The sequence below is a fragment of the Vespula pensylvanica genome, chromosome 22 (assembly GCF_014466175.1).
Source record: "Vespula pensylvanica isolate Volc-1 chromosome 22, ASM1446617v1, whole genome shotgun sequence".
In the NCBI taxonomy this organism is placed as follows: domain Eukaryota; kingdom Metazoa; phylum Arthropoda; class Insecta; order Hymenoptera; family Vespidae; genus Vespula; species Vespula pensylvanica.
The window spans coordinates 2981167-3007802 of record NC_057706.1 but is presented as its reverse complement, the minus strand read 5'-3'; the positions used below and the strand labels follow the sequence as shown (position 1 = coordinate 3007802).

Below are 26636 nucleotides of genomic sequence, written 5' to 3'. Positions count from 1 at the left end.
AAAAGATTTACTAGTAAAAGTATTTACTTCGTTTCAATCCGATCCTATTCTTATAATTTTATTAAATTTCAAAATAATTAAAACAATTGAAATAATTGAAATAAACAAATATTCTATGATGTTGATAAAATGAAGTTACATGTTTAAGGAGAATAAAGATGTTAAAATAAAAAAATATGGAACAAAGGTACGAAGATAATGAAATAACCTTCGTGACGATCCGAGATAACGTTATATATCGGATAAATATTATACTCTTTCTCCTTGCCTCATAAGATTGAGATTTTCTGACGTTCCTAACGTAGCGCCGAAGAAAATCATGGACAGTATCTGACGCAATAAGATATTGAACAGTGAATCAAAATAATACACGAAGCATGAGATGGCATGAGTCACGATTAACTAACTATCTCTCCGTGTTTAACAAAGAATGACGGTAAGTTTTTCGAAGAATTATTTTTATATATATTTGATTAGGATTATCATATTATTAATAAAAATAATTTCATTTAATGACGACAAATTTCTCTTCTATTCCTTGTTTATTTTGCTTGTTAAATCGATACGAACGTCGTATAATCGATATAGAAATTTGAAACGTACATTTAACTGGAATGATTATATACATAATCTATGATTATTCTCTAGAAAAATATGATAAAATATCTATGATATAAAAGTATAACGATATATCTTTTTGAATAATATTGTCATGATTTTGGAACAGTTTCAGCTGAAGCGTTCTAATTTTGTTGATTGCAAGATAATATTACATTGTATGTAATACATATACATATACATATACATATATATATATATATATATATATATATAAATCAGTAATGTGTAAATTAGGACAATTCGTTGTAACACGCTATCTTTATCACAGTCTAATTGGAATTTCAGGTGGGTGATTTCCTATGGCCTTCTCTTTGAGGAAATTTTTTGACGTTTTGACCTTGACCCACAATCTGGTCTATGAAAACGGACAGTGACCTCGATGAATCAGAAACGACCAAGAACCATGGCAAGGAGAGCCATGCGAACGTAAACGCCATTCTCGGCTTGCCTAAAATACGCAGCTCGAGGATCCATGTCGAATTCTGTACTAATCTCGAAGACACGTGGAAGGGGATGCATGACTACCATTTTCCTCTTGGCACGCGACATCAATTGCGGTGTCACTATGAAATGACCACAAACCTGGGAAAAAATTTACAACATTTTTATTACAATTCGTTATCACGTTTCATCGATAGAGTTCATTTGACAAATTCAGAACTACAGCGAGTTTTTTAATTGATGGTAGAGATGCTTGAACATGAAAAGTTCAAGTAGAAAATATAAAATAACATTTTTTCCTACGATCTTTGTTTTACATGGAGTTCGATCTTTTTTTGGATGATGCGAAGTACATATTTCTTGTTTCTTATTTACAATCATCGGATGTCTGATTCCATACCATCAATTATGGAATGATACTGTATTTAAAAGACAATCAAACGATCGAATAATTCTGAAAGATTAATTCTTAAAGTCTGAAATATATATCTACGTTTTAAATACATTCACAAGTTTATCCGTTTGTTTTTTAAAAAATCCAATCAGTCTGACTCGTAATCAACTGGTTGTTATATATTGCATGCACAGCAATCAATAAAGATACGCGCACGCTTAGGGTGGTTAATGCTCGGTATCAGATTCATTAATATCTCTTATATTTCATACACGAGTAATATACGTCAGTACAAAAGTATTTCTGTACCTGTCGATATTCTTCCTGGGTTGCGAAACGTTCGCGTTGTATACGTGTCATATAAAGTACGTCCGTATCTGGCAATGCCTCTTCAAGAGTTTGAAACATTTCCTGGGAGACGCCACGCTTTGACACATAATTCATTACGTGCTCGGGCATTTCAAGTCCAGGTGGAGAAACGTATCGTAATTCTACGTTATACAAGGTCAGTAACCTGGAATGGAATTAATACGATAAATATTAAACGACAAATTGACGGATTATTGGAAGATTTTTTAATTGGAAATGGATAGGAAAGGAAAATTATATAAATCAACAAATTTTTATAAAAAAAAAACGATCAACGATATAGATTACAAATATCGATTGTTCGACGATAAAAATATGAAAATGATATCTAAAAGAGATAAATTAGAAAGATGCTTATTGTATCGAAATATATAGAACAAAAGGTGATAACTTTGTAACACAGATTTGTATATTCGATAATTTAGGATCGATGTAGATAGAGAATTAGATTTGATTGCATTAACCTGGCGAGAGAATGAACGGTTCTTCCATGTTTCAAATCGCCGACCATCGTAATCGTCATGCCGTTCACGGTACCAATTTCATCACGAATCGTGAAGATATCCAATAAGGCTTGAGTGGGATGTTCACCAACACCATCGCCAGCATTTATTAGGGGCTTTCTGCAGTGTTGAGATGCTCTCTATAAAATAGATAATATGTAGGATAGTTTATTCGTCGTATTAAGTATCTACTTATGTAATATTTCGAATATATGTGCTTACTGAAACTGCACCAGGTTCTGGATGTCGAACAACAACAACGTCTGCGTAACCAGCCATTACGGCTACAGAATCTATGACGAAAAAAGAATCATCGATTAGAGCACTGTTATTAAAAAATAAAAAAGGAAAAGGGAGTAACGAACCTTCTAGAGTTTCTCCCTTTTTCACCGATGACGTAGTACCATCCATGTATATTACCTTCCCACCAAGTCGTTCCATAGCAGCTGCGAAACTACAGGAAGTTCTTGTACTGGCTTCGTAGAAAATAGAGGCCATAATTTTACCCTAGAGAAAATACTAAAACTTTAAAGACTCATAACTACTTTTGTGATAATACTTCGACATCACGATAGCAATAATTTTACTCTCAAGATGTGATCCAACATTCGTTCCTTTCGAATCGCGTTACGAAAGGTTTCGGCGAGATGGAAAACCTCTTTCAATTCGTCCTTATTGAAGATATCCGCCGAAAGAATGTGATGTCCGGTTAAGTTGCAGCTAACGTGACTCGATGCTGTTGATTGTACATGGAGATTCAAATTACTATCGCTTTTGTGACGTATGGAACTACTAAAAGACAATGGTGAAATTGTTCGTTGAACTCCGAATAGTTTCGGATGGTCAACGTCCGATGCGAAATGAACGTTCGATTTGTGGCTGACTGGTTGTAATAACTGATTATAGCGTTCTGAGGAAAAATAAAATAAGTGGGTAAAGTAAAATCTGTAATATTATCGATTGTAATAGAAATTATTATCGAACAGATAATAATAGTCACGTTTTCTTACCTAACTGTTCTTCTTCCAATTCACCACTACGATCTTGCATATTAGGAGATAAAAGATTATCTAAACCTGATCCAGGTCTACTAACGTTCACATCGATCGTTGGTGCATAAACGATCGACGGATGTTTCATCTTCGTCTGAATTTCTCTGATATCCTGACCGAATCCTGGGTTAACCAAAACTTGTCCTTCAACGTAAGCCACTTCCCCTCTAAGAACAACTCTATGAACCGATCCACGGATTTTCATTCCTGCGAACGGTGTCCATTGAGCTTTGCTGAAAGGCATAGCATCTGGTATGATCCATTCGTCATCGAGATCGACTTCAACATAAGTGTTCGGCTGATCTGGTATATTGAAGATCTTTTTTGGATTTCTATAAAACTTGTCGACCAGTGCCTGCAATATATATGTTCGTCTTTTTTATGTTACATTTAGATATTAAACAGAGAATATAGAATATAGCTTACATTTCATCCTAAACTTATTAATAAGATAATTGTAATGTCGTGTGATAATATTAAGTATATAAATAAGTTCGGAGCTTTTACATATGATCAATTGTAATTTTATTTTACATTACTATTTTTTCTTGCTGCTTTGGAACGTTGAAGATCGACTTTACTCTTTTAAACGCATCATATAACTTTATCCTGCTTAAGAGGTAATTTAAAAAAAAAAAAAAAAAAAGAATATTAATTTTAAAATAGTTAGAGTTACGAAACAAGCATATTAGTTTTTCATTTGGGAGTTTTCTTTTCGCGTTTCACTTAAAGAAAAATATTACTGGGATTGCCGACATGATTTCTTTCGTTTTCGTTAAATATGTTGTGATCCATAAAACGTGCAAACAGTGGTTTCAATAGTTTTTCAGTTGCAATTTTGATTTTATTGATATAGAATGCAGTGGAATACCGAAAGAAATGAAAAATGATGAATTTGATGGGATTTCAAAGGTATTCTTTTACATTTCAAAGGTATTTTTTACATTACTTTTGAACGTTATTAACGATAAATAATTAATTTGAACGACGCGATTGAACGCAAAAGATCTTTTACCTGCAGTGAAACCAGACAAATGATTTTGTTGCACAACAATTCTTCTTTGGTCTGGGAAATTTTCTCTTATGCGGATTATTCCCCAGATCTTGCCCCCTCGAATTATCACCTTTTCCGATTTCTGCAACATCATCTGATTGATTCTTACTTCAAATCTCTCGAGGAAGTCAAAAAAATCATCATTGATCTTTTTACCAAAATGGGATTTGCCATTTCTGTTCGAAAAGTGCGTGGGAAATAATGAGGACATGTTAATTAGAAAATTAACATGTTTTTTTGTGGTTTTGTAAATAACTAAAATCATACTAAATATCAAAATCGTACTAAAAACGCTCCGAACTTATTTGTAGACCAAATAAGATTATGACAGAGATACAATCGCAAAGATAATTAATGGAAAAAAAAAAAAAAAAAAATATTGAGAAAATAGGTATATAAAAACATTACGGCTTTCGCGCTCCTTGCCAATGATACCTAATCGGATAAAATTTCCTGGCTTATCGCAAAGAGAAAAGATATCGAAATAAAGCTTGTCGTTAGAAATACGATAAATATAACACGATAATTCACTCTTATAATAAGTTAGGAAATCTATATAGAACTTCTTTCTTTTTTTTGTTTTGCGTATATTCAAGCGCAAAAAATTTTCGATGGAAGGTTTCTACCATTTTTTTTAATCGTGGCAAATGATTTTTTGAACACTCACCTCCATTGTAAGTTTGCCTTCGTGTACGGCATTCAGTAATAATGGTAAAATTGTTTCCAAGCCTGGGAAACCTGGAGGTGCATTTTCGCTCGTTTTTTCTTGTACAGTATGAGGGGCTAAAACAAAAATCCAATCGTTATTCTTTTGTAAATAAAAAATTCAAATCAGATATAAAATCTTTGCATTGTTTTGTTTACCATGATCTGTTGCGAAGCAATCAATCGCATCTAAATTGTCCCATAATGCTTGTTGATCCTCTTTTGATACCAGAGAAGGTCGTACTTGACCCTTCTTTTCGCCTATACGTTTAAGATCGTCTTTACAGAGGAAAAGATGATGCGGACATACTTCGCAAGTAACTGCAAGACCCTGGACGAATATTTAAAGAAATATTACATTCTTTGTTTGATCGAACAAAGAAAATATGTAATATATGTATTTTTGAAGTACATATTATGTAAAAGTATAAACCTTCTCCTTGGCGGCAGCTATGATTTGAATTTCTTCTTTTCGAGCGACGTGACAAATATGAATTGGTCTATTGTGTAAATTGGCCAAAAGAAGAATGGCTGCCGTTGTTTGTCCCTCGGCGTGAACACATAAAGGATATTTCTTCGGCCAGCTTTGGAAATGCTATAAGCGAACGTGTGATATTAAACGTGACGTTAAAAGTGATGTTAATCCTTTTCGAGTTTAATTTAATATTTCTTATCCTTTTGTATCTCGTTAGAGAATCAATGCGAAGTTAGATAAGAATGTTTTGAACGGTTGCAATCTTTGCTAATGATTTTTTCTTTTCTCTCTCTTGAATGTCCGGATTATAACATCGCAGCGACGGTATGATTAAAACGGGTTAACATTCTAAGTTACATGCTGTAACGGAATGTATTGTGCGATACGATAGATGCATGATAACGATAGATGTATTCGATCATGTACATAAGCGTTATCTACAATGAGGAAAGTACTCACGTTTTTCCCCGTATGGGAGATTAGGACAAATGGATTAGAAGAGATGAGTAATCAACGAGTGTACTTATAGAATTGAAGGTCTCGACTTTACCTTTATCCAAATGGTTAGATCAATCAGACGAAGTGTCGTGAAGGTTTCGTTGAGGTACATCTTAAGACCTGCAGCGAGGGGAGCGATTTCTGGTGTTATAATATAGTTGTCCGCCGAGGCACCCACGAAAAGAGCATAATCGCATCGTGCACCTGCTATGGCACGCTGAATTGAAAAAATTAGAATTGAAATTAAAATAGAAGTTATTAACTATCTCAAGAAGGAGTAGTGTAATTTTATTGATTATATTATCGAAGTGCTTATCTTTGATGCAATTCTGGACAACTTCCGCTTTTATCGATTATATCGCATGCCTTTCGATAAGACACACGTTTTTAAAAGTGTGCAAATAAATTTGGCAAAGAGAAAGAACGTTTTATCAAAGGATAAGATGCAAATATTTACATTTTTTCGAACATATGAACGAGATCCGAGTATGCTACTGGTATTTCTTCTTCGTAGATTGATACATAACAAACGTCGCCACTTGTCTAACTCTTTTCAAATGGAGTTATATTAGATGATGTAAGGAGACGTAGTTTCAAACTTCATTCGCAAGGCCGAACGAAGTCCGCGAATCTTTCTTTGATTTTATTTTTAGCGCAGTAATACAAATGTGTAAATAATTTTTGCACATCATTTATTATTTCAATACGCGTTATTTATCAAACAAACGCAGATACGCCGTGTGAGTTATAAATGCTTTTTTTTTTTTCGAACACCGGAAATATATACTTATATAAGAAAAAAAAAAAAAATAAAAATAAATAAATAAAAATAACGATGTGTACTTAGATCTGATAAAGAAGCTCCGTATATCGACATTTTTTTTCCTGTTTCCTTGCAGAAGTTTATTTGAGAGGAGTATAAGAGAGTAAGCTAAGAATATAAATAATATATCGTGACGATAACAATGAAATCGATTATGTAAAGGTCGTAAAGCGTTAATAAGATATAACAATCTCTTACTTCTTTTGCCAAGGCGAAGGTCTGATGATCGACGACAGCTGGATTGGTGTTGGGCATCGCTAATATCATAGTGATACCTCCAGCCAAAGCGGCGGCTGTACAAGAAGCGAAATCTTCTTTATGATTTGCACCAGGATCACGAGTGTGCACGTGCACGTCAATGAAACCGGGTAGCTTTATCATCCTTCGAGAGGACATGCAATCTGTGTGTGTCTTCATACGCGGTGCACGGCCACCCAATATTCTCATCGCCTGTTATAAAAATAGAGAGGGGTTAGCGTATCAAAACGCTATTCCGATCATTATGTTCGCCGTTGACCTTGAGTCGCGTAGTACGATTCCATGCGACTGCATAACAAAGTCTCATGAGCTTTAAAAAATCGTAGGAATTTTGTTTATTTCAACGAGCCCTCGTTGCTATTTTCATCGTAAAATAGAAAGCGATTAGATATTGATAGAATTATGATACGCAATACATCATTAGCACGTACGACGTGCATCGTACTCCCATACTCGTACCATCATTTTTATCTCGCGAGATAACACAAAAGGCTAAAGAATGATTTAATATCGATTTTAAGAAATTTCTGCGAAAGTAGAGATCGACGTGTAATCGCTGAACTATGCGATTGGACTTTGATCGTTCGATACCTATATTTTGTAACGTTTCGATTATAATGACATATTACTTATACTCGGGTACTTATTTAAGTACTTCATAGATTAATTTTTAGTACGTGAGTCACCGTTCAACGTCGAACTTTTCGAAAATTTTGATTTAGATTTTATATGACGTAATTATTTCAACGTTCTTACCTCGACGAGAAGTTTAGCACATTTTACGTCCGTGACAAGAGGAACGGAGTAATCTACCGCTAATCTTCTAGTGCGGTAGCCGTGTGTCATGAAGTTCGAGACACGCCTAGCGCCCCCGTTTCTCATTGGTAAATTAATAACGAGATCGAATTGCTTCTTCGAAAGGAAATCAGCAAGGTGTCGCAATTCGCTTGGACTCGAGTCTTCGTTAACGCCGATATTTTCGAAAGTCCATTGCACCGGTTCTATCTATAAAAGAGAATGTTAAAACGTTAAAATCATTAATTTTATATATGCCATAATAAATAAGATTCTAATATATTTTATTATTTTTATTCTATTATTCTAGATCGCTTAATCGTACGAGATAGATAGACGTGGGTAATAAGATTGGCCTTATCGAAAAGATAATCGCTATAAATAATATATATATATATATATAAAGCGATAAGTAAAAGAAAAATTAAACTAATGGTTAATACTTAATATATTTTAATGTCAATTGCTTAAATAATTTATTAGTTTGCCTTCTCGAATAAGTTCATTTTTCATTTCTTTAATCTCTTCAATAAAGATCCGTATCATATGGATATATTTATTATACCAGTGGAATGCAAAATACTTATTAGTCTAATCCAAAAATTAATATAGATATAATCACATTTTGATAAGGGTTAAGGGAAAGATTAGATAATATTATTATTTTTATCCGTTGTAACTGGTAGGTATACCTGCACGTGACGTCAGGAAGCCTGTCAAGCCTTTAATCGTCAAACAGAGATATTTTAACTAATTATTGATCCTGTTATCCTGAGCCTTTTCTTTTATCATCGAACGTAAAATCTGTCCGATAAACTTTTAATTGATAAAAAGATAAACATGATAATGATTTCAGATAGAAATGGGTATACGTTTTCGATAGATGAATTTTTCATTTAATTTCAAACTAAAGATACTACGCTACTCCTCTTATCGACTTAATTTACGACGATGAGTATCATTTTATAATATCGAAAGAAATTTATAAATATTATGAATTCACTCTTTAGCTATTGCTAATAAACCCTATTACAATGGTAACGTATTTAAACTTTTCATAAGAGGATCAATGTTATATGTCACGTCGCCACCACAGAGGAAACGTAAGGTAGGCGACATTTTTTACATTCTACGTGTTTGTCGATAACTGATAGTGAAGAGTCGATTAAAAACGTTCTCCTGGGTTGCTCGATAACGAGATAGCTATTTATCGGCGGGCGGCTGTCGCGGGGAGACTACTGTCTCACAGATCTTTGCGGAGTATCGAGTACAGATACCTTTCGCGTACGCGTACAATGATCGGTTTCAATGGCTGACATCGTTAAAGCTTACCTTGTATGGGTAATGCTGAAAATAAAAAAAACGACGGGAGTTATTTATCAAAAATAAAGGACACCACGAGTGCGATCGCGAAAAATAATCCTATCGTTGATCATACTTGTCGATCTTCTCCCTCCTCCCTCGAAGAAAATTATCGTACAAGTAAAGCTATCGTCATCAGAAGGAGTTCGTTTGAGAAGAGACAATGGGTAACATCAAGTCAAGAAGATCGAGAAAAGATAAGAACAAGAAAGTAAAGGGTGACTACGATAGAAATCAATCTTCCAATATAGATGACTATGACGAGGATGAGGATAATGAAATGAAATGGTTGAGAAGAACCATAAGGAACGATCCACAATATTTTGTACTGAATAATCTTATGATGTGCGTGCAATTCTTTGAGAATTACGAAAAGTAAGCCAAATAGACCTTTTTTTTCTTTTGTTACTTCGTTGGAAGAGAGAAAGCGAAAGGTGTTTGTGTTTTGTCGATATCGTGATTTCACGATTTTTTTTTTTAATGTTTTTTTCGTACAGTGAATGGTATTTGAACTACGTAGAGATCGATAATGACAACGCAGAAAAAAGAAAATATTGAATTTTTTAATTTCGATCCGATTTCATCATTCTTAATCATCTATATACGATTCTACTTTAATTTTGTTATCGAAGAATATTTTTTTCGAAGCATTGTCGTCATCTTTGAAGGATTTTTAAGATTTATGGTTTTACGATAGTATTCGAAGTATATATATATATATATTTTTTTTTTTTTTTGATAAAATGTACTAATATTGAAAGATATTCCGATAATACCTTAAGAAAGAACAGTATTAACAATTTATATGAATGATTAAATCGTTCCGTAGAAATGTATAAGATATAGACTTTGATCGCGCTTGTGTTACCCTCATCTTTCTAAAACGGTCAAGTATTAATAGGTTTATCTATTATCGTATAATTTCGATATCTCAAATACTGATACGATGATTTGGGCCATAGAAGGTTATTGATGTACTCTTTATCGATCGTAATTCTTTCTTGACTATGTCATCTATATATTCCAAATCAAAGTCCTTGGCTATAATATAAAAATTAAATCAAGTGATATATCAAGTGATAATTAAATATCAATATCGAGAAATGTGATTTGTCTGCTCTCTCTTTTTTTCTTTTTTTTTTCTTTTTTTTTTTTTTCCTATATCGACTTTGTTCTTTGGAAGAAAGAAAAAAACACGAATGAACGAGTTCCACGAATCATATTGATACGAATTGTTCTGACTTGGATTAATCTAATCGACGATCAGTACGACGTATAAACAATACGCTCGTGATATTGCGATAGTTCGCGTAAAATTGTTCAGTTTAAATATCTTTTATAGCAAATAATTACTTTTAGGGATATCGCACGCATTAGGAAGGGTTTGGTGTCGTCTCGCGAGCCGGACATAAACGAACAACTGGCTCCTCATAAGCATGTCTTATTACCAGACGTTCTTCAGGAAGAAGTGGCAAGGAACGTTGGCTTTACTTCGTCGAGACAAACATTACGTCCAACCGTAGAACCTCTACAGCCCGTTCGAATTTACGTTGTTCACGACAACATCGAGGTTATCGAGGAAGATGATCCAACTTATAGCCCTATGAACGATACTTCCATTTATAGTATGGTATTGAAACGAACCGAACATCGAGGTTGGTACAAGAAAGTTAATTTCGTTATTTTGCAATGTGATTTTACAGATTACTTATACGATATACTTGTCCGTTAGGATATGTAAAATTACAACTGCAGGAGGATACACCTCTATTGAAAAAAGTGATAGCGGAAGAAGAATCAAATGCGATGAAAAACGACGATGGTTTTTATAGTGACGGAGATAGCATGTACGGTCCAAAATATGCACGAAATACAGGCGTAGTTTTAGATAGACAATCCAAAAATTCCCGGTCTTCGAAATACAGTCATAATAATTCCTTGCCTAATCTTTACGACGAAGATACTATGTACGAAAAACGAGAAAGACTTTCTCAAGAGAACATCTACGGATCGGGCTGTTCTCACAATCGAACCAAAGTCGATTCGGATAATTACAAGGTAGATTCTTTGATCGAGGAAAGATCCTATCGAGTTCCCGAACCACCTCCGAGAAACGGTTATTCGAATCGTGGTGGTCATCATTCGAGAACCAGACCTTATAATAAAACGAAACTTTATTCGAATTTTAGTCGAGCCAGTAGCATCAGTTCTGGTTACAAATCCGGGAATTATGTAGTCGACAGCGACAGCGATTGTAGCTGTAATCATACTTGTAACCTCTCACGGAGTTGCGATGATTTATACAGTAGCGCCGATGCATCGAAGAATATGGAAGCCGTATATTTTCAAGAAGATTCCGATATAAGTCAAATACCACGGAAATGTTTCAAAAAGATCACGTACACCAGCGAGGGAAAGATATACGATCCCCTCGAAGAAAGAAAATATCCGATGAACAACAAGCAGAAAAGAATACGACAGGTTCTTAGACGTTACAATTACAACGTCTTTTATGTCAGCAGTCTTTACTTTATGAGACACTTTTTCGGAGTCTTTGTTCATCAACTAATCGACGTTTTTGGCTTCGATCACGAAGCGGTGGAAGATATGAAACCGGAGGGTTGTATTATTTATTATGACAAGGTCATAATCTCTCACGCAGCGAAACTCACCATGGTGGAACCTTACGAGATCATACCAAGTATTTGGTCGCAATGGCCCGATGATGCTAAAGAATGGTTGATTCGTCCTCGTAGCACTTGGCCCAACGACGACGATCTTGGGAAAATAAGAGACTTGGGATGTTACATAGTACCGGAAGGATTTTCACCGAAGAAGGGTATTAATACTTATCAAAATATTGAGTGGCTATTGACGTTTCCTGCTGCTGAACGATATTTGGAGACTTGTATGACATCCGCTCAAATACATGTGTATTTGATGGCACTGATGTTGCACAAAACTTTTATAAGGCCCGTATTCGATTCTATGTTCGGCCTTACGACAGCTCACATCAGGAATAGACTTTTCTGGATGATAGAAGAGAATGACAGACCCAGCAAGTGGCCAAATAATCGGACTGGCGAGTGCCTCGTTAAATTTTTGGAATCCATGTATTTTTACATCAGTCAGAACGATCCGACTCTATCGGATTATTTTATCAGAGACAGGAATCTCTTTCAAAAAATACCCAGCGAACATCTCTTACACACGCAGAAGCAGATCAAACGAATTCTTGAGAATCCAATAATGTACGTTTTCCATGCGATGGAGAACGTGAAATACACTCACCAATTCTTTCCTAAGATTAATTTTGAGGTACTTTTAAACATTCTTACTGCCAATGCTTTGACGTTGATTAACCCGGCCCTTGCCGGATATGTTCATAAACCTATGTCCAAGTCAAACGAGGACGAGTATAATACGTCAAAGAGCAGTAAACATATATACACGGATACCCGACCTGGTGGTTTTTGGGTTAACGCCAGAAACGTGAGCCGGAACGAGGATGAACAAAAAATCTATGCAAATAGACCGACGGTGACTAACAAAACCTTGATAAATCCGCGTAAAGCAACGGATTCGGTTATCGAAATTTCGGTAGGCATTTTTCTACGGTGTGAATATTTTTCTTTATCGTTCGCTATTTATTCTTTTCTAACAAAAAACACATTTCATTGACTTTTCTCAGGTACGATGTGGCGATTTGGATGGCATAAGGCTCTGTGCATTATTGGACTTCTTTATCAGTCACTTCATTAAAATGGGCGAACGTTTTCATCAATACCGTGCTATCCAACAAAAGATGATGTATTTAGATCAGGCAGATCGACTCTCTATTCTTCTTAGCGAATATCCAAGGTACAAGGAGGATGCTAAAGCGTATCGCGATAAAATTAAGACTCTTAGAAAGCGGCAAGATTACAAACCGGGCGAAAATGTCCCACAACAAAAGCCGATGAAAAATATCGAAGAACCAATTTTTACTATGCCGTTGAAAAATCGTTTTAACAAAGAATCTCTAGAAACATTATCACCCATTGCGAACGAAACGATGCAGTCGGACAACAAAGATCATACATACGATTCAGCGTCCGTGACGAAAGCAATGATTGAGGAGAGACCGCGGACTCCTCCTTCAGCCAGAATAAATAGAGCAGTGACACCGACTCCTCCAATACCTGTACCAACGGAGCAAATATCCAGTCCGACAAGACGAGTACCTAATTCAATAGACAAAATATCCAATCCGACTAAGCGAGTAGCTAGTCCAATAGACAAAGTATCCAGTCCGACTAGTCGAGTACCTAGTCCAGTAAACAAAATAGCCAGTCCAACTAGGGAAGTATCTTCTTCGACAAAGAAAGCTCGAAATGATCGGGAAAGTTTAAACTCGTCGATGACAATAAGGGATAAAAAAGAAACATCGACGCCTAGAGTCGTATCGCTTGTAGAAAATGAAAACGATTCGTTCTTGTCCGAGACAACTTATATCTAAATCATAGTTTGAATTCTCTTTAAAACAGTGTTCCTACATATATGTATACCTAGTGTTAAATAGTTAAAGGACTAAAGAAAAGTAAACGAAAACGAAAACGTATTTGAAATTGATGCGAGCTCTTATTTGATATTTATTATTTTTAGATTATTTTATAAAATACGTGCGTTTCAACGAAGGACAAATACTCGACGTACTTTTCGATATTTGAGATAACAGTTACGATAAAGCAAATTCGGTGCAGCATTAATTGTATAAAGTATCATTTTAATTCGGATGTAATAGAAGTAAGACAACTTGCTGTAATTAATTCTGTATTATTTTAATAATCAAAGAAGTAAAAATAGAAAGTAATAACTTGAATTTTTAATAAAAAGATTGTTTCGATAAGAAGTAATGATTTAGTGATAAAATATGAAGACCTTCACGTATATGATTGAGTATTCGTAACAATTATCACGGAAAAAATACGTTTATAAAACTTCTACATACATCAGAATTAAAAAAGCAATCTTTGTTATGACCACGATCAGAATTTACACACACACACACACACACACACACACACACACACACACACACACACACACACACACACACACACACACACACACACACACACACACACACACACACACACACACACACACACACACACACACACACACACACACACACACACACACACACACACACACAATATATATATATATATATTTGTATGTAGACATATATATAAGTACATACATATATATAATACATACATATATATAAGTATATATATACGATATATATATACAAGATGTAAATAAATATTTTTCATTTATTATTAAAGGATAAGATCAATCAAAAACACTAATATAATATAAATTTTTTATCTACATACCTCGACCCCGTGTTCGGTATAAAAGTCAGCTGTGCCCATGCTAGCGTACAACTTGTAACCCATTTTGTGAAGACTTCTAATAGCAGGTAATAATTCCATTTTATGCTGCAATAATTCGTTTACTATTAGTCATACTTTTTTTTTTTTATATTTCTCTATGCAAGATATACGAAATATTATAAACTTACTTTAAAACTTCCTATTGACAGTAAGATTCCTTTCTGCGGGATATGGAAACCAGTACTCATCATTCCTTTAAGATAAGCCTCATAACGATTCTCTCCGAAGCAAGCAACTTCTCCTGTTGATACCATTTCAACACCCAACATAACATCGGCACCTATAGACCGCATAAAATAAAGAAAAAATATAAGCATATCGTAATTCATTCTGATTAAAAATACTTCTTGGCGTCAATATTGACCTGCGAGACGTGAGAATGAAAACTGTGGAACTTTTACACCGACTTTTCCGCATCCAGCTAAAACGTCAACAGGATCGATTGATTCACCGATTATTAATCGCGTAGCCATAGCGACAAAATCGTGATCCAAGGTTTTTGAAACGAAAGGAAACGATCTTGAGACTCGTACGTTGCATTCTATAACTTTCAACTCATTGTCCTAATGAAAAATAAACGAGTTTTTAATGAATAATATTAAAAAGGATATATAGACTACATATTACAATTTGATTACCTTAGCGATTAATTGCATGTTAAAGGGACCAGTTACTCCTAAAGACGCAGCAATGGCTTTGGAGATGGATTTGATTTTTGTCAGAGTTTCTGAATTGATATCTTGTGGTGGAGTTACGAGAGTGGCATCACCTGAATGTACACCAGCGTTTTCGACGTGTTCAGAAACAGCCATGCAAAGAATCACGCCATCGTAAGCAACGGCATCGACATCGATCTCCTTTGCTTCCAGAATGAACTTGGATATCACAACAGGATGTTCTTTACTGACCTCGCTGGCACTTTTTAAATAAGATTCGAGATCTTGATTGGAGTGTGCAACGTTCATAGCAGCCCCGCTTAAAACGTAAGATGGCCGTACCAGACAAGGATAACCAACTTCTTCGCAAAATTCAATGGCAGATTTAAGATTCGTTAACTCCTTCCATCTTGGTTGTGAAATTCCTATTCCATCCAACATACGAGAAAATTTGAAACGATTTTCTGCACCGTCCACGGATTCCGGTGATGTTCCAAGTATTCTAGCTTGTTGTCTGTGAAGATTCATAGCTATATTATTTGGCAATTGTCCACCCATGGACAGAATGATTCCTTCTGGACACTCGTAATCGTATATGTCCATTACTACTTCAAACGAGATCTCTTCGAAATATAGACGATCGCTCATGTCATAATCTGTACTTACTGTCTCCGGATTATAATTTACCATAATAGTTTTACGATCCAAATTTCGAAGTTCGCGCAGACAACTTACAGCGCACCAATCGAATTCTACGGAACTACCGATTCTATATACTCCAGATCCTAGAAAAATTCATATAATCAATAAAATTGATAAGTGAAGGAAAAATAATAATTTATAAGTATATTCTTACCAATAACCATTGTATAACCACCAGGAAATTCTACATCATGCGTAGTACCATTGTACGTCAAATAAAGATAATTCGTAGTCGCTGGCCATTCCGCAGCAACCGTATCTATCTGTTTAACCATAGGTCTGATATTACTCTCTTGTCTTTGTATGCGTACAGCTAATTCAGAGCTCTTCACTACGGTGGCTATTTGTTTATCGGAAAATCCAATTTGCTTTGCACGTAATAACACATCGTGTGACAATTTCGTATGATCGATACTCTCCAAAACTGAATAGTAATCGATAATGTTCTTCATTTTTTGAAGGAACCAACGATCTATCTTGGTGAGTTCGTAAAGCCGATCTAAAGAGTACCCAGCTTTTATAGATGCAGCCAGAACAAACATTCTCTTGTCCGTTGGTTTTTCTAATTCTTCGTCGTTGACAAATTTGATGTACGGATCGAAACCGTTCACATTTTCGTCGACCATTCTCAAAGCCTTTTGAAAGGCTTCCTCGAACTTGCGACCAATCGCCATTACTTCTCCCACGCTTTTCATTGAACTACCGATCTAAAAGGAAACAATCAAACATATTACGATATGATATTTTGATGGTTTATAAAAAAAAGAAGAAAAAGAAAAGAATTTCGATAATGTATAAGACAAGTAAAGAATGATGAGAAAACGGACCTTCGTACTGACTCTGTGGAATTTACTGAGATCCCACCTCGGTATTTTCACAACGCAATAATCCAAACTAGGCTCAAAACAAGCGGTTGTTTGTCCAGTGACCGAATTGCGAATATCTGGCAAAGGAATACCCAGTGCCAACTTGGCAGCTACATAAGCAAGAGGATAACCGGTTGCTTTACTAGCCAAAGCAGAACTTCTCGATAGCCTAGCGTTCACTTCAATGATGTAATACTCCTCGGTGTTCGGATTCAAAGCATATTGAATATTACATTCTCCTACGATTCCAAAATGTCTTATCACGTTGATAGCCGTGGTTCGAAGCATGTTGTATTCTCGATTCGATAGGGTTTGACTTGGTGCCACAACGATGGATTCTCCCGTGTGAATTCCAAGAGGATCGACGTTTTCCATATTACAAACAGTGATACAATTGTCGTAAGCGTCTCGTACAACTTCATACTCGACTTCTTTCCAACCCTTCAGAGATTTGTCTATGATCAGTTGATTGGAATGAGCAAGAGCCTGTTGAGCTAGAGTTTTTAATTCTTCTTTTGTATTTGCGAATCCTGAGCCAAGGCCACCGAGAGAAAATGCCGCTCTTGCCATGACAGGGTAACCGAGTTTTTCCGCCGCTTCTAAAGCCTTGTTTAAAAACATACATATTCAACGAATCAGTTTTCTTATTAAAAATTATATGCGATCAAATATTGTTTATTATATAAATTTACCTCTTGAATGGAATATACTGCCGCACTTGGTGCGACTTTTTCGTGTATCTCACCGATACGTTCTGCGAATATCTTTCTGTCTTCCGTCTGTATGATAGATTCGATTGGTGTGCCTAAAATTTTAATATTGTACTTCTCGAAGACGCCGGATTTTTCTAATTCTACGCCACAGTTGAGTGCAGTTTGTCCGCCAAAAGTTAAGAGTACACCGTCCGGTCTTTCTGAACGTATTACCTACAAATAATAAATGACCCCTTTAACGAATTGATAACAAATACACAAGATTTAAGGATAAACGTATTTTCACTCACTTGTTCAACGTATTCTGGAATAATCGGTAAGAAGTAAACCTTATCGGCCATCCCTTTGGTAGTTTGCACAGTTGCAATATTAGGATTGATGAGAAGCGTTTGAATGCATTCTTCTTGCAATGCTTTAATCGCTTGAGATCCAGAATAATCAAATTCACCAGCTTGACCGATGCTAAGCCCTCCAGATCCCAAAATAAGTACTTTCTTTGGACGAAATTCGCCGATCGATTTAGACGGCTCAAATTTCAATTTCTGAATAAGTCTATCTTTCACAGCTATTTGGGGATGACCGTTCATGTTCTCTATTACCGCCTCCAAAAAGATATCGAAAAGACATTCTAAATCTTGTGGACCGGCATTATGTTCCGGATGGAATTGTACCGAAAAATATGGTAACGTCGAATGAACGATACCTTCGTTGCTTTTATCATTTGTATTTGTGAAAAGTGCTTCCCAATCGTTAGGTAATTGACTCGCGTCTACAGCAAATCCATGATTTTGCGAAGTCATATAGCAACGTCCTGTTCCATGATGCGTTGCAGGTTGATTATGTCCTCGATTACCATAACTACGGGTATATGCAAATGATAACATGGTGTTAAAAAGAAAATCACAGTTCATTGTAAATGTATTTTACGTTGGATCGTGACAACCTTTTACTTTAGAAAACGTTACGACGCAACAGGTGGATTGAACATACCTCATTTTATAAGTTGTACAACCAGCGGCGATCGAAAGCAATTGGTGACCCAAGCATATACCAAAAATTGGTCTTTTTTTCGTATTCGTTAGGACCGACGAAAGATTCTCGATGGTAGTTTTGCACATACTTGGATCACCGGGTCCATTGCTTAAGAACAAACCGTCGTATTCGGCCGTTTTCAAGTCGTAATTCCATGGGACAACGTCCACTCGGGCACCTCGATTTAATAAACGTCTCAATTGATTGTATTTTAATCCACAATCGACGACGCATATACGAGGCGATCCATTAGGATTGTACGTCCTTGGTGATACCTAAAGTATAATCGTATATCAGGGACTTTATTTAAAGAAAAAAAAAAAGAAAGAAAAAAAAAATTGAAAAATGAAAAAGATTCGAACACTTACACGAGAAACCTCTGCAACGAGATTTCTTTTATTGGGATCTGTCAACGGTGATTGAAGAGGCGAAATACTGGAAAAAGGGGGCTGTCCTAAGACAATTCTACCCAATATAGAGCCCTTCTCACGAATAATCTTTGTAAGGGCTCTAGTATCGATTTCGTATATACCTGGAACAATTTGTTCTTCCAACCATTGCGAAAGATTTTTTGTTTGACCCCAATGACTCGGTGTCTCGCAAATTTCTCCGACTATGAGACCGGCCGCCCAAATTCGATCTGATTCGAACCAACTATAATTGAATAGAATTCTTATTAGATATATCTATAACGATCGATCGATGATTACGAAATGTTATCATTGAAAAGGATTTGACAATTCTACTTCTAGAGCGGTTCTTTACGTAAAAATACGATAAGAACATAAACGTAAGCGAGTAGAATATAAGTTTAAAAATAGTGTCACTGATAACGATATAACTAAGCAATATCAATGATATGATGATCTGATGGAATAATATTTATTTATTTTTTTGAATGACATGCATGAAAACACGCACTCACACTTACTATGGTATACCGTATTCGTCCTTTTCATCTCCGAAGATACCATAATTACCCACAAGAGGATAAGTAAGTACCAGAATTTGAGCATGGTAAGAAGGGTCAGTTAACGACTCAGGATAACCCACCATACCGGTCTGAAATACTAAAAAGCGTATTCGTTAAATAAACGTTACATGAGAATTTCTAGTTCGCTTGACAACTCACAGAACAATTGTCTTTCTAAAGTGTTTTTAAAGTGAAAACAATTTGGAATTAATGGTAGAGTGATAGAATCGATCCATTTATGGTTATCGATCTATCATCGAAAAATTAAATATACATTAACTTAATAAATAGCCATTACTCGATCGATTTCATAGGGCAATGTTAGTTCGAATTTTTATCGGCAAGATACGCTCGTAATTACGTTATCGTGGATGTTGTGAAAGAAGATACAAAAAAAAAAGAAGAAAGAATAACAAAACAAAGCAAAAAAAAAACAAAAATAAAAAAAGAAGTAAAGTACGAATTTTACTGTGTTGAACTGTATACGTTCTATTTTTTCTCTCTCTTTCTCTCTCTCTCTCTCTCTCTCTCTCTCTCTCTCTCTCTCTCTCTCCGAATGATATTCATCGTTAAAAGTTATTTCCAATGATTCCAAAGGCAATTATCAAGACGATTAGTTTGATCGCACCAACGAAGACAAAGCTACGAAGTCCACGTGCTCTTGTTCTTTATTCATTTCGAATAGGCGCTTTATTCATATTGCCGGCTATGAAAGAGTCTCGTCGAAATCGATAACAAACATTATCGAGTCGTATGAAACGTGGTTACAAAGCACGAACGACATTGAATTTTTTGCAAATCAAAGTTCTCAAAGAGATGAGGATGAAAGAGAGAGAAAAAAAAAGAAGAAGAAAAAAAGAAATACAAATTATTTCGAGAAAGCGGATATAAGCGATGTTTTTACGTTGTCGCGGAAAAAGCATTTGAATTTATTCGTAGAAATAAAGAAAATCAGAAAAGGCACGTGTCAGAAAAACTCACCGATTTCACCGTCGACGGATATATCGGCACCAAAGCGTCTTCCTGGGAACACAGTGCCATCCTCTAACAAGAGATAAGCATTGAAATTCTCTGAAATCTTTGACGCGTGTTTAGACATTTTGTTAAAGCGCAGAAAAAAAAAAAACGTATACACGTGTATCACTATTGGACGCACGTTCACGTACCGCGGTAGAATGCTCTCTTCGAGCTACGAGAATATACTTAAGCAAGTTACCGGCAAATACGTACCGGAAACACTGTGGACGTGTTAGAAACGAACGCGAGCGCCATCTTATTCTGGCCACGAATCATCATCCATGTGACCAAATCATTCGAAAGATTCCGATTACGCGTGCGTCCTACGAGACAAGGATCTACGAGGGAGTTTTAAACCGGATTCCTCGATTTCAATCGATAGTATGAACGTTATAATAATAATATGACGCGGCTAAGCATTCATTTAACTTAAATAGACATTCCTCCGTTTTATTGAGTTAATCTAAAAGTCTGGACGGCTTAATGCTACAAATTAGTTAGAATCTTCGACTGAACTCTAAGGACCGGTTAACTTTTTCTATCTTTTCTACGGTATTGATTCTTTTTTTTTTTTTTCCTTTGAATATTGAACGGCATATTTTACTGGAATAACGATCAATCTTTTATTAAATATATTGGGAAATGTATAATGATAAATAACTTTAATCGTCCGGATTATTCATTAAAATAATATCTTTCCGAACAAATATTAATCCGTTCTATATTTCTAACTGTCCTAAAGTTTCTTTTTTAACATAAACAATATTAATTATCGTAGAGCGTAGAGGTTGGATAAAAAAGAAAAACATGTTTGTTAGCGTAAAAATAAAATGTGTGTTAGGAAAATGATATATTTCCATTTTCAAACGAAAGATTAATTCGACTTGAAACAATCTTCGAAACGTTCATCGAATAATGCTCTTTTGAAAAAATAATGCTATGTTTGTGTTAAAAACAAACAAAGAAAATTAATTAAGAACAAAAAATCTACTATTGTTTCAAAGCCTTGTATTGATTCACGAATTCGTTGTCCTCGAGATATTTAAATGTTCCGATTAAAAAATGTCACCCTATATATTATTGCGCGCCTCACGCCCAGAGCAAGTATTTGATCGCACTATCAGAACTCAAAGGCTCTAATAAAAATAACAATTTATTCTAAGGTTAACGTTCGCACGTTCAAAGTCGTCCAATGCCCGACGTTGTCTCCCTCCTCTTTTTCTTGTACATAGAGACCACGCTTTCCTATTTCTAGATGCTATTCTTTTCGTTTCTCCTGTTAATATACCGGGTGATACCGAATCTCATAACAATATATGTACACAGAGTGTCCCAGTTTCTTTTTCTCCACGTAAAACTTTGCCAACATATTCTGTAAGTAAAAGAAAGAAAAAGAAAAAACAATTATATATACATAGACACTTAAATGGTTCATTAAATAGGTATTACGTATTACGACTGAAAAAGATTATACTGAAAATTGAATTTATTTTTTTCTATTGTTTTAATAGAGCTTTTGATAACATTTAATTGGCTTTGTCGTTAATCTAATGCTTGAAGAATATTATTTTTAAACTGTTCTATTATATTTGTAATATTGATAAGGAGTGATATATTTTTTGTAAGAAAGGACAACGAATTGCTTTTTTTCTCGATATCACATAGGAACAGATTTACGTTATAATTCGATTTCAAAATGTTCGTTATCATGAATACAGATCTAACATTTATATCTACATTGTTCATTTTTCTTAATTGGAACTAATCGTAGAACGTATTAAGTATTATTAGTTTCAACACGAGTCAATGACCAAATCGACGATCTCAGCAAGTAAATATTAGAGTTTATAATATATTAAATATATATTAAATAGATATCGATAATGTGTTCTTATGGTCTATTGACGAAACATTAAACATTGTTATTTCTTACTTTTGTTATAATTTTTTAATAAAACATTTCAGAACTTATCTGTGCGTATACATCATGCATAAATATTATACAATGTCTGAGTTTTTACCAATATAGTCTATAAAAAAAAATTACGTATATGTATATAGAATATGTTGATAAAAACTCAGACATTCTGTATAATTCACATAATACTCAAATCTTCATTATATCACAAACAAATAATAACATTTTATTTATAAATATCGATGCAAAAACAACAAAGATAAAAATATATCATCGCTTATCAATATTATAAATATAATAAAACCGTTTAAAAATAATATTCTTCAAGCATTATATTAACAACAAAATTAATTAAATGTTATCAAAAGCTCTATTAAAATAAACGAAAAAAGAATAGATTCAATTTTCAATATAATTGATAGTCTAACGTTACAAAGCACAGCACACATTTAATAGATCAACATTTATCGCGAAGTAACATTGAAAACATATCTTTAAAAATATTGATAATTATAGCAATTAACGTCAATTCTCTAATTACAAACCAAGAAAGATATGACCTCCTTAGCTTATTTAAAGAAGAAAACAAACATAGTACTGACGATTTCTCGTAATGATTCATAAAGTTTCATTTAAAATTTATGATACGCAATTCTAAATTTGAACGAAGAATTTGTGTATATCATACAAAAATACAAAAAATAAAAAACCTTAACTCAAAGTGACTTGAAAGACAACCATAGAAAAAAATATTTAAAAAATTTATCAAAATATAATCTGATGGATGTAATTACTCTTAGCGAAATACATTGTATACGTGCAAATAATGTATATAGTCTCATTCTTACTTTCTCTTTTCAATGCACTCTCCCAATCACTTTCTCTCCCATTCCCACGGAAAATATAAAATGTAAAAAGAAAAATTTTAATTAAAAAAAATCGTCTACTTATTATTTATTACACCATTTTTTCTGAATTGTATCAAATATGTTTGAGATGTTAGAAATTAATGTTTCAATATAAAAATTTTAATATATATTTTAATAAATTTTTATAAACATTTTAATACATATTAAAATAAATTTTAATATCATTAATCTCGTAATTCTGTACGTATGAATAAAACAAAAAAGTTATCCGTAAATAATATTTTATGATTGCGTTGTGCTCTCATAAATACTTCATTTATTCTCATAAAAGAAATTATGTAAAAGTGATCTGTCGTTTATTAACTTTTTCACGATGACAGAATTGGCTATCAGTATGTTACAGTTGAATGAGACGTTATGCCATATACGCGTAGACACAGTGTCTCGCAAGGTCACGTGAAGATCATAGTATTTAGGTCGTTGGATTCATCTTGATTTCATTTATCATTTCACAATGATAAAGATACGTCGTTCCGTTAAAAAAAAAAAAAAAAAAAAAAAGAGAAGAAAAAGAAAAATACAGATGATCTTGAAATCTTGGAAGATATGACCTTGAAAAGGAATTATTTGTTGTCACAACAATGTTTGTAATTTCGAAGAAAACACATTTTTTTTTTATACATGCTTTTGTGGCATTACAATTAATAAAGATATTTTAGATCCTATTAGGATCTATATATATTTAAATTCTTCGATTGAACCAATATAGAAATTTGTTTTATTTTTAGTAAAATTAACATTAGGAGGATACTGTTTAGGAAATAAATAGTCGAACACGTTTGTAATTTTTAATATTAAGCGGCCAATCTTCTGTGTTGCCATCCTTCGGTCGAATCGTTTTTGTTGTATTGCACTCTATCACCGATAAGATCGTCCCTCGCGTAGTAAAATTCTATCATCGTCGGTAACAATTTATATCCGATGCTGAAAGAAATGATACCTAAAATTTAATCGTCCAACTTAATTATGTACCATTTTAAAAGTAATTAACATACAAATGATTCGGCATTGGCAGAGTATTCTCGCCTCTTTGATACTCCTTTAAAATTTCATCGTGTCGCCGTTTCAAATCGTCCCAATCAACTAATCGATCTTGATAACACAAATGAGATCGAATTTTGCAGTAAAGTGGCTCTCGGTCGTAAAGATGTTTAAAGTCTATCGATTCTAACTTTTTTATTGCACCCTCAACTCGTACCTTTATCGTATTCATATAAAGATAAAAATTTCTTCTTAACGAACTAATAAACTTTTATGATATAACATGATTACATTTTTTTTTTTTTTTTATAAAATAAACTCTCACCTGTCTAGCAATGTTTTGTCCTTTATTATCTATGTAACACCATACAAAACACATGGCAGCTCGTGGTACACTATCCTATAAGTATAAATATGTATTTATTAAAATGTATTTTATCGAAATAGATTTCATTTATAAAAATTTTCTTCGCAATTAAATTTTCTTACCAACTCTGAGGCTTTTCTACTACGTTGATCAGTTACTATTACGAAACCATCGTTATCAAATTCTCTAAGCACTACATTTCTTGCCGCAATTTTATTGTCTCTAATAATGAAGATAATTTCTTTTTAATTTCGAAATTCATAATCGATCGATCGTAATATACTTACATCGAGGTTGTCGCCAGGCAACAAATGTCCGGCATTTTTTGTAAATATTTTCTTGATTCTTCATGCCATGATCTGAAAAGATCCACAGGATCATCGACGAGACCATCGATCCTTGCTAAATCCGAAAATTCTTCACTGATCTTCGGTTCCTTCGTAAAACGATATGCTGCTATATGAATTGATTCTTTTGTTCTCCCAAAATAATTTATTGTTCTTACGCACACCCTTAGAAGCTAATAATTAAATTGATCATATTTAAGATCGAACAGATAAGCGAGAAGAAAAATACAGTTGATAGATAATTGTATATTATGTTAATGTTCCTTCGATAATTATAATGGTAATAAAACATTATATAATTTGAGTTTATGTTAATCATAGCCTCGTTATATAGAAAGCTTATATGTTCAAGTATAATCTGTTGTACATATTGAAGTAAAACCTGATGTTACATATTGAATCGTACATATTTTTTTAACTAAGAAAGATATTTAAAGACATAAAAATGTGACACTTATGCGAGTCCTCGAACGTACGTATTTGTTAGAAAAACAATCAGAAAGAGATCTGTGGTTTATGTGGTCAAGGAATGTAAGTATTAAACGTACTTTTATTTCTTTTTGTTGGAAGATTGTAAATTTTATAAAAAATAAAGAAAACTTCTAAACAAATTTTACAGCCAATCTTTTTTTTTTATTCGTATTATTTTCAATGTTTCGATGATATACATTAACTAATTATTCATTTTCCAATTATATTCGATGATTTATATTTATTTTAAATTATTCATTTAATAACTCTTGTTATTAAATTCATATTGTATGTATTAAATATATGTTAGAAATCATATTTCGTTATTCAATTAATTATTCATTTAATAACTTTTGTAATTTTTTAAGGAAAAGGTATTTTCAGTTTACTACGTATACATCAAGATGCTTACAATAAAACATTTTGCTTGATTGTATATAGAATCACTATAATTCTTGTTACCCTCTATACGTATAAATAAATAAATGCAAGAGAAATACGATGACACTTGTTGAAAAATCCCGTCAATAAAAATATTATATAATGAATTGTGTGTACCAACAACTATTTAAAAAATGATTTTAGAACGTTATACTTCGTATCGTAAATAATCTTACCATGCTTATTGTACCAAACAAAATTGTAATGTTAGTGGGCTTCGTTTGTTTCACTATATAGCAGCGACACAGATCGGTTCTCGACAGACGACTGAGCAAATAGCAGTGAACTCCTTAAATATCAGCTGCTTTTAACCTCCCACCATTTTACACATGCGCGAACTCCTCTTTAAACCTGGCAAGAAAAGCTAGAGACTTTACTTTTCCATAATTTACACAATCTAGTTTTCATTTAGTCAATCTATTTTTTATT

The 26636-nt window shown here is 33.9% G+C and overlaps 3 protein-coding genes across 4 annotated transcripts; 1 reads left to right on the top strand and 2 right to left on the bottom strand.

Annotated features, from left to right (window-relative positions):
- Positions 1-42: 42 nt before the first annotated feature.
- Positions 43-20945, bottom strand: LOC122636605 (CAD protein). The gene is made up of 25 exons (XM_043828001.1): positions 20718-20945; positions 19695-19833; positions 19132-19417; positions 18722-19038; positions 18022-18589; positions 17711-17944; positions 16980-17624; positions 16307-16859; positions 15433-16235; positions 15159-15357; positions 14923-15074; positions 14735-14839; positions 7950-8198; positions 7134-7385; positions 6165-6329; positions 5573-5734; positions 5299-5470; positions 5102-5217; positions 3339-3735; positions 2916-3238; positions 2694-2835; positions 2551-2621; positions 2290-2468; positions 1766-1970; positions 43-1203 (listed from the first exon to the last, which is right to left on the bottom strand). The coding sequence occupies exons 1-25, from the start codon at positions 20833-20835 to the stop codon at positions 1006-1008; spliced, it is 6750 nt and encodes a 2249-aa protein (XP_043683936.1). The 5' UTR covers positions 20836-20945; the 3' UTR covers positions 43-1005.
- Positions 9095-13957, top strand: LOC122636606. Its single transcript, XM_043828002.1, has 4 exons — positions 9095-9725; positions 10710-11005; positions 11083-12950; positions 13042-13957. The coding sequence occupies exons 1-4, from the start codon at positions 9514-9516 to the stop codon at positions 13846-13848; spliced, it is 3183 nt and encodes a 1060-aa protein (XP_043683937.1). The 5' UTR covers positions 9095-9513; the 3' UTR covers positions 13849-13957.
- Positions 20946-24301: 3356 nt separating the features above from the next.
- LOC122636622 (pyridoxine/pyridoxamine 5'-phosphate oxidase) lies at positions 24302-26515 on the bottom strand. 2 transcript variants are annotated; one of them, XM_043828035.1, is made up of 6 exons: positions 26384-26515; positions 25236-25384; positions 25071-25170; positions 24907-24981; positions 24596-24798; positions 24302-24524 (listed from the first exon to the last, which is right to left on the bottom strand). In XM_043828035.1, the coding sequence occupies exons 1-6, from the start codon at positions 26384-26386 to the stop codon at positions 24395-24397; spliced, it is 660 nt and encodes a 219-aa protein (XP_043683970.1). In that variant the 5' UTR covers positions 26387-26515; the 3' UTR covers positions 24302-24394. The 2 variants fall into 2 exon arrangements, with proteins under 2 accessions (XP_043683970.1, XP_043683969.1); XM_043828034.1 differs by having other exon boundaries at positions 25236-25468; positions 26384-26462.
- Positions 26516-26636: the final 121 nt, after the last annotated feature.

Bases quoted from the DNA above. Each gene is read 5' to 3' on its own strand.
- LOC122636622 (XM_043828034.1), bottom strand. The intron at 24,982-25,070 runs GTAAGAAAATTT...TTATACTTATAG, and splicing joins GTAGAAAAGCCTCAGAGTTG to GATAGTGTACCACGAGCTGC. The intron at 24,525-24,595 runs GTATGTTAATTA...CATTTCTTTCAG, and splicing joins CTGCCAATGCCGAATCATTT to CATCGGATATAAATTGTTAC.
- LOC122636606 (XM_043828002.1), top strand. From the start codon at position 9,514: ATGGGTAACATCAAGTCAAGAAGATCGAGAAAAGATAAGAACAAGAAA. The intron at 9,726-10,709 runs GTAAGCCAAATA...AATTACTTTTAG, and splicing joins TTCTTTGAGAATTACGAAAA to GGATATCGCACGCATTAGGA. The intron at 11,006-11,082 runs GTTGGTACAAGA...CTTGTCCGTTAG, and splicing joins GAAACGAACCGAACATCGAG to GATATGTAAAATTACAACTG.
- LOC122636605 (XM_043828001.1), bottom strand. From the start codon at position 20,835: ATGTCTAAACACGCGTCAAAGATTTCAGAGAATTTCAATGCTTATCTC. The intron at 5,218-5,298 runs GTAAACAAAACA...TTTTTGTTTTAG, and splicing joins TTGCTTCGCAACAGATCATG to CCCCTCATACTGTACAAGAA. The intron at 2,469-2,550 runs GTAAGCACATAT...TCTATTTTATAG, and splicing joins CAGAACCTGGTGCAGTTTCA to AGAGCATCTCAACACTGCAG.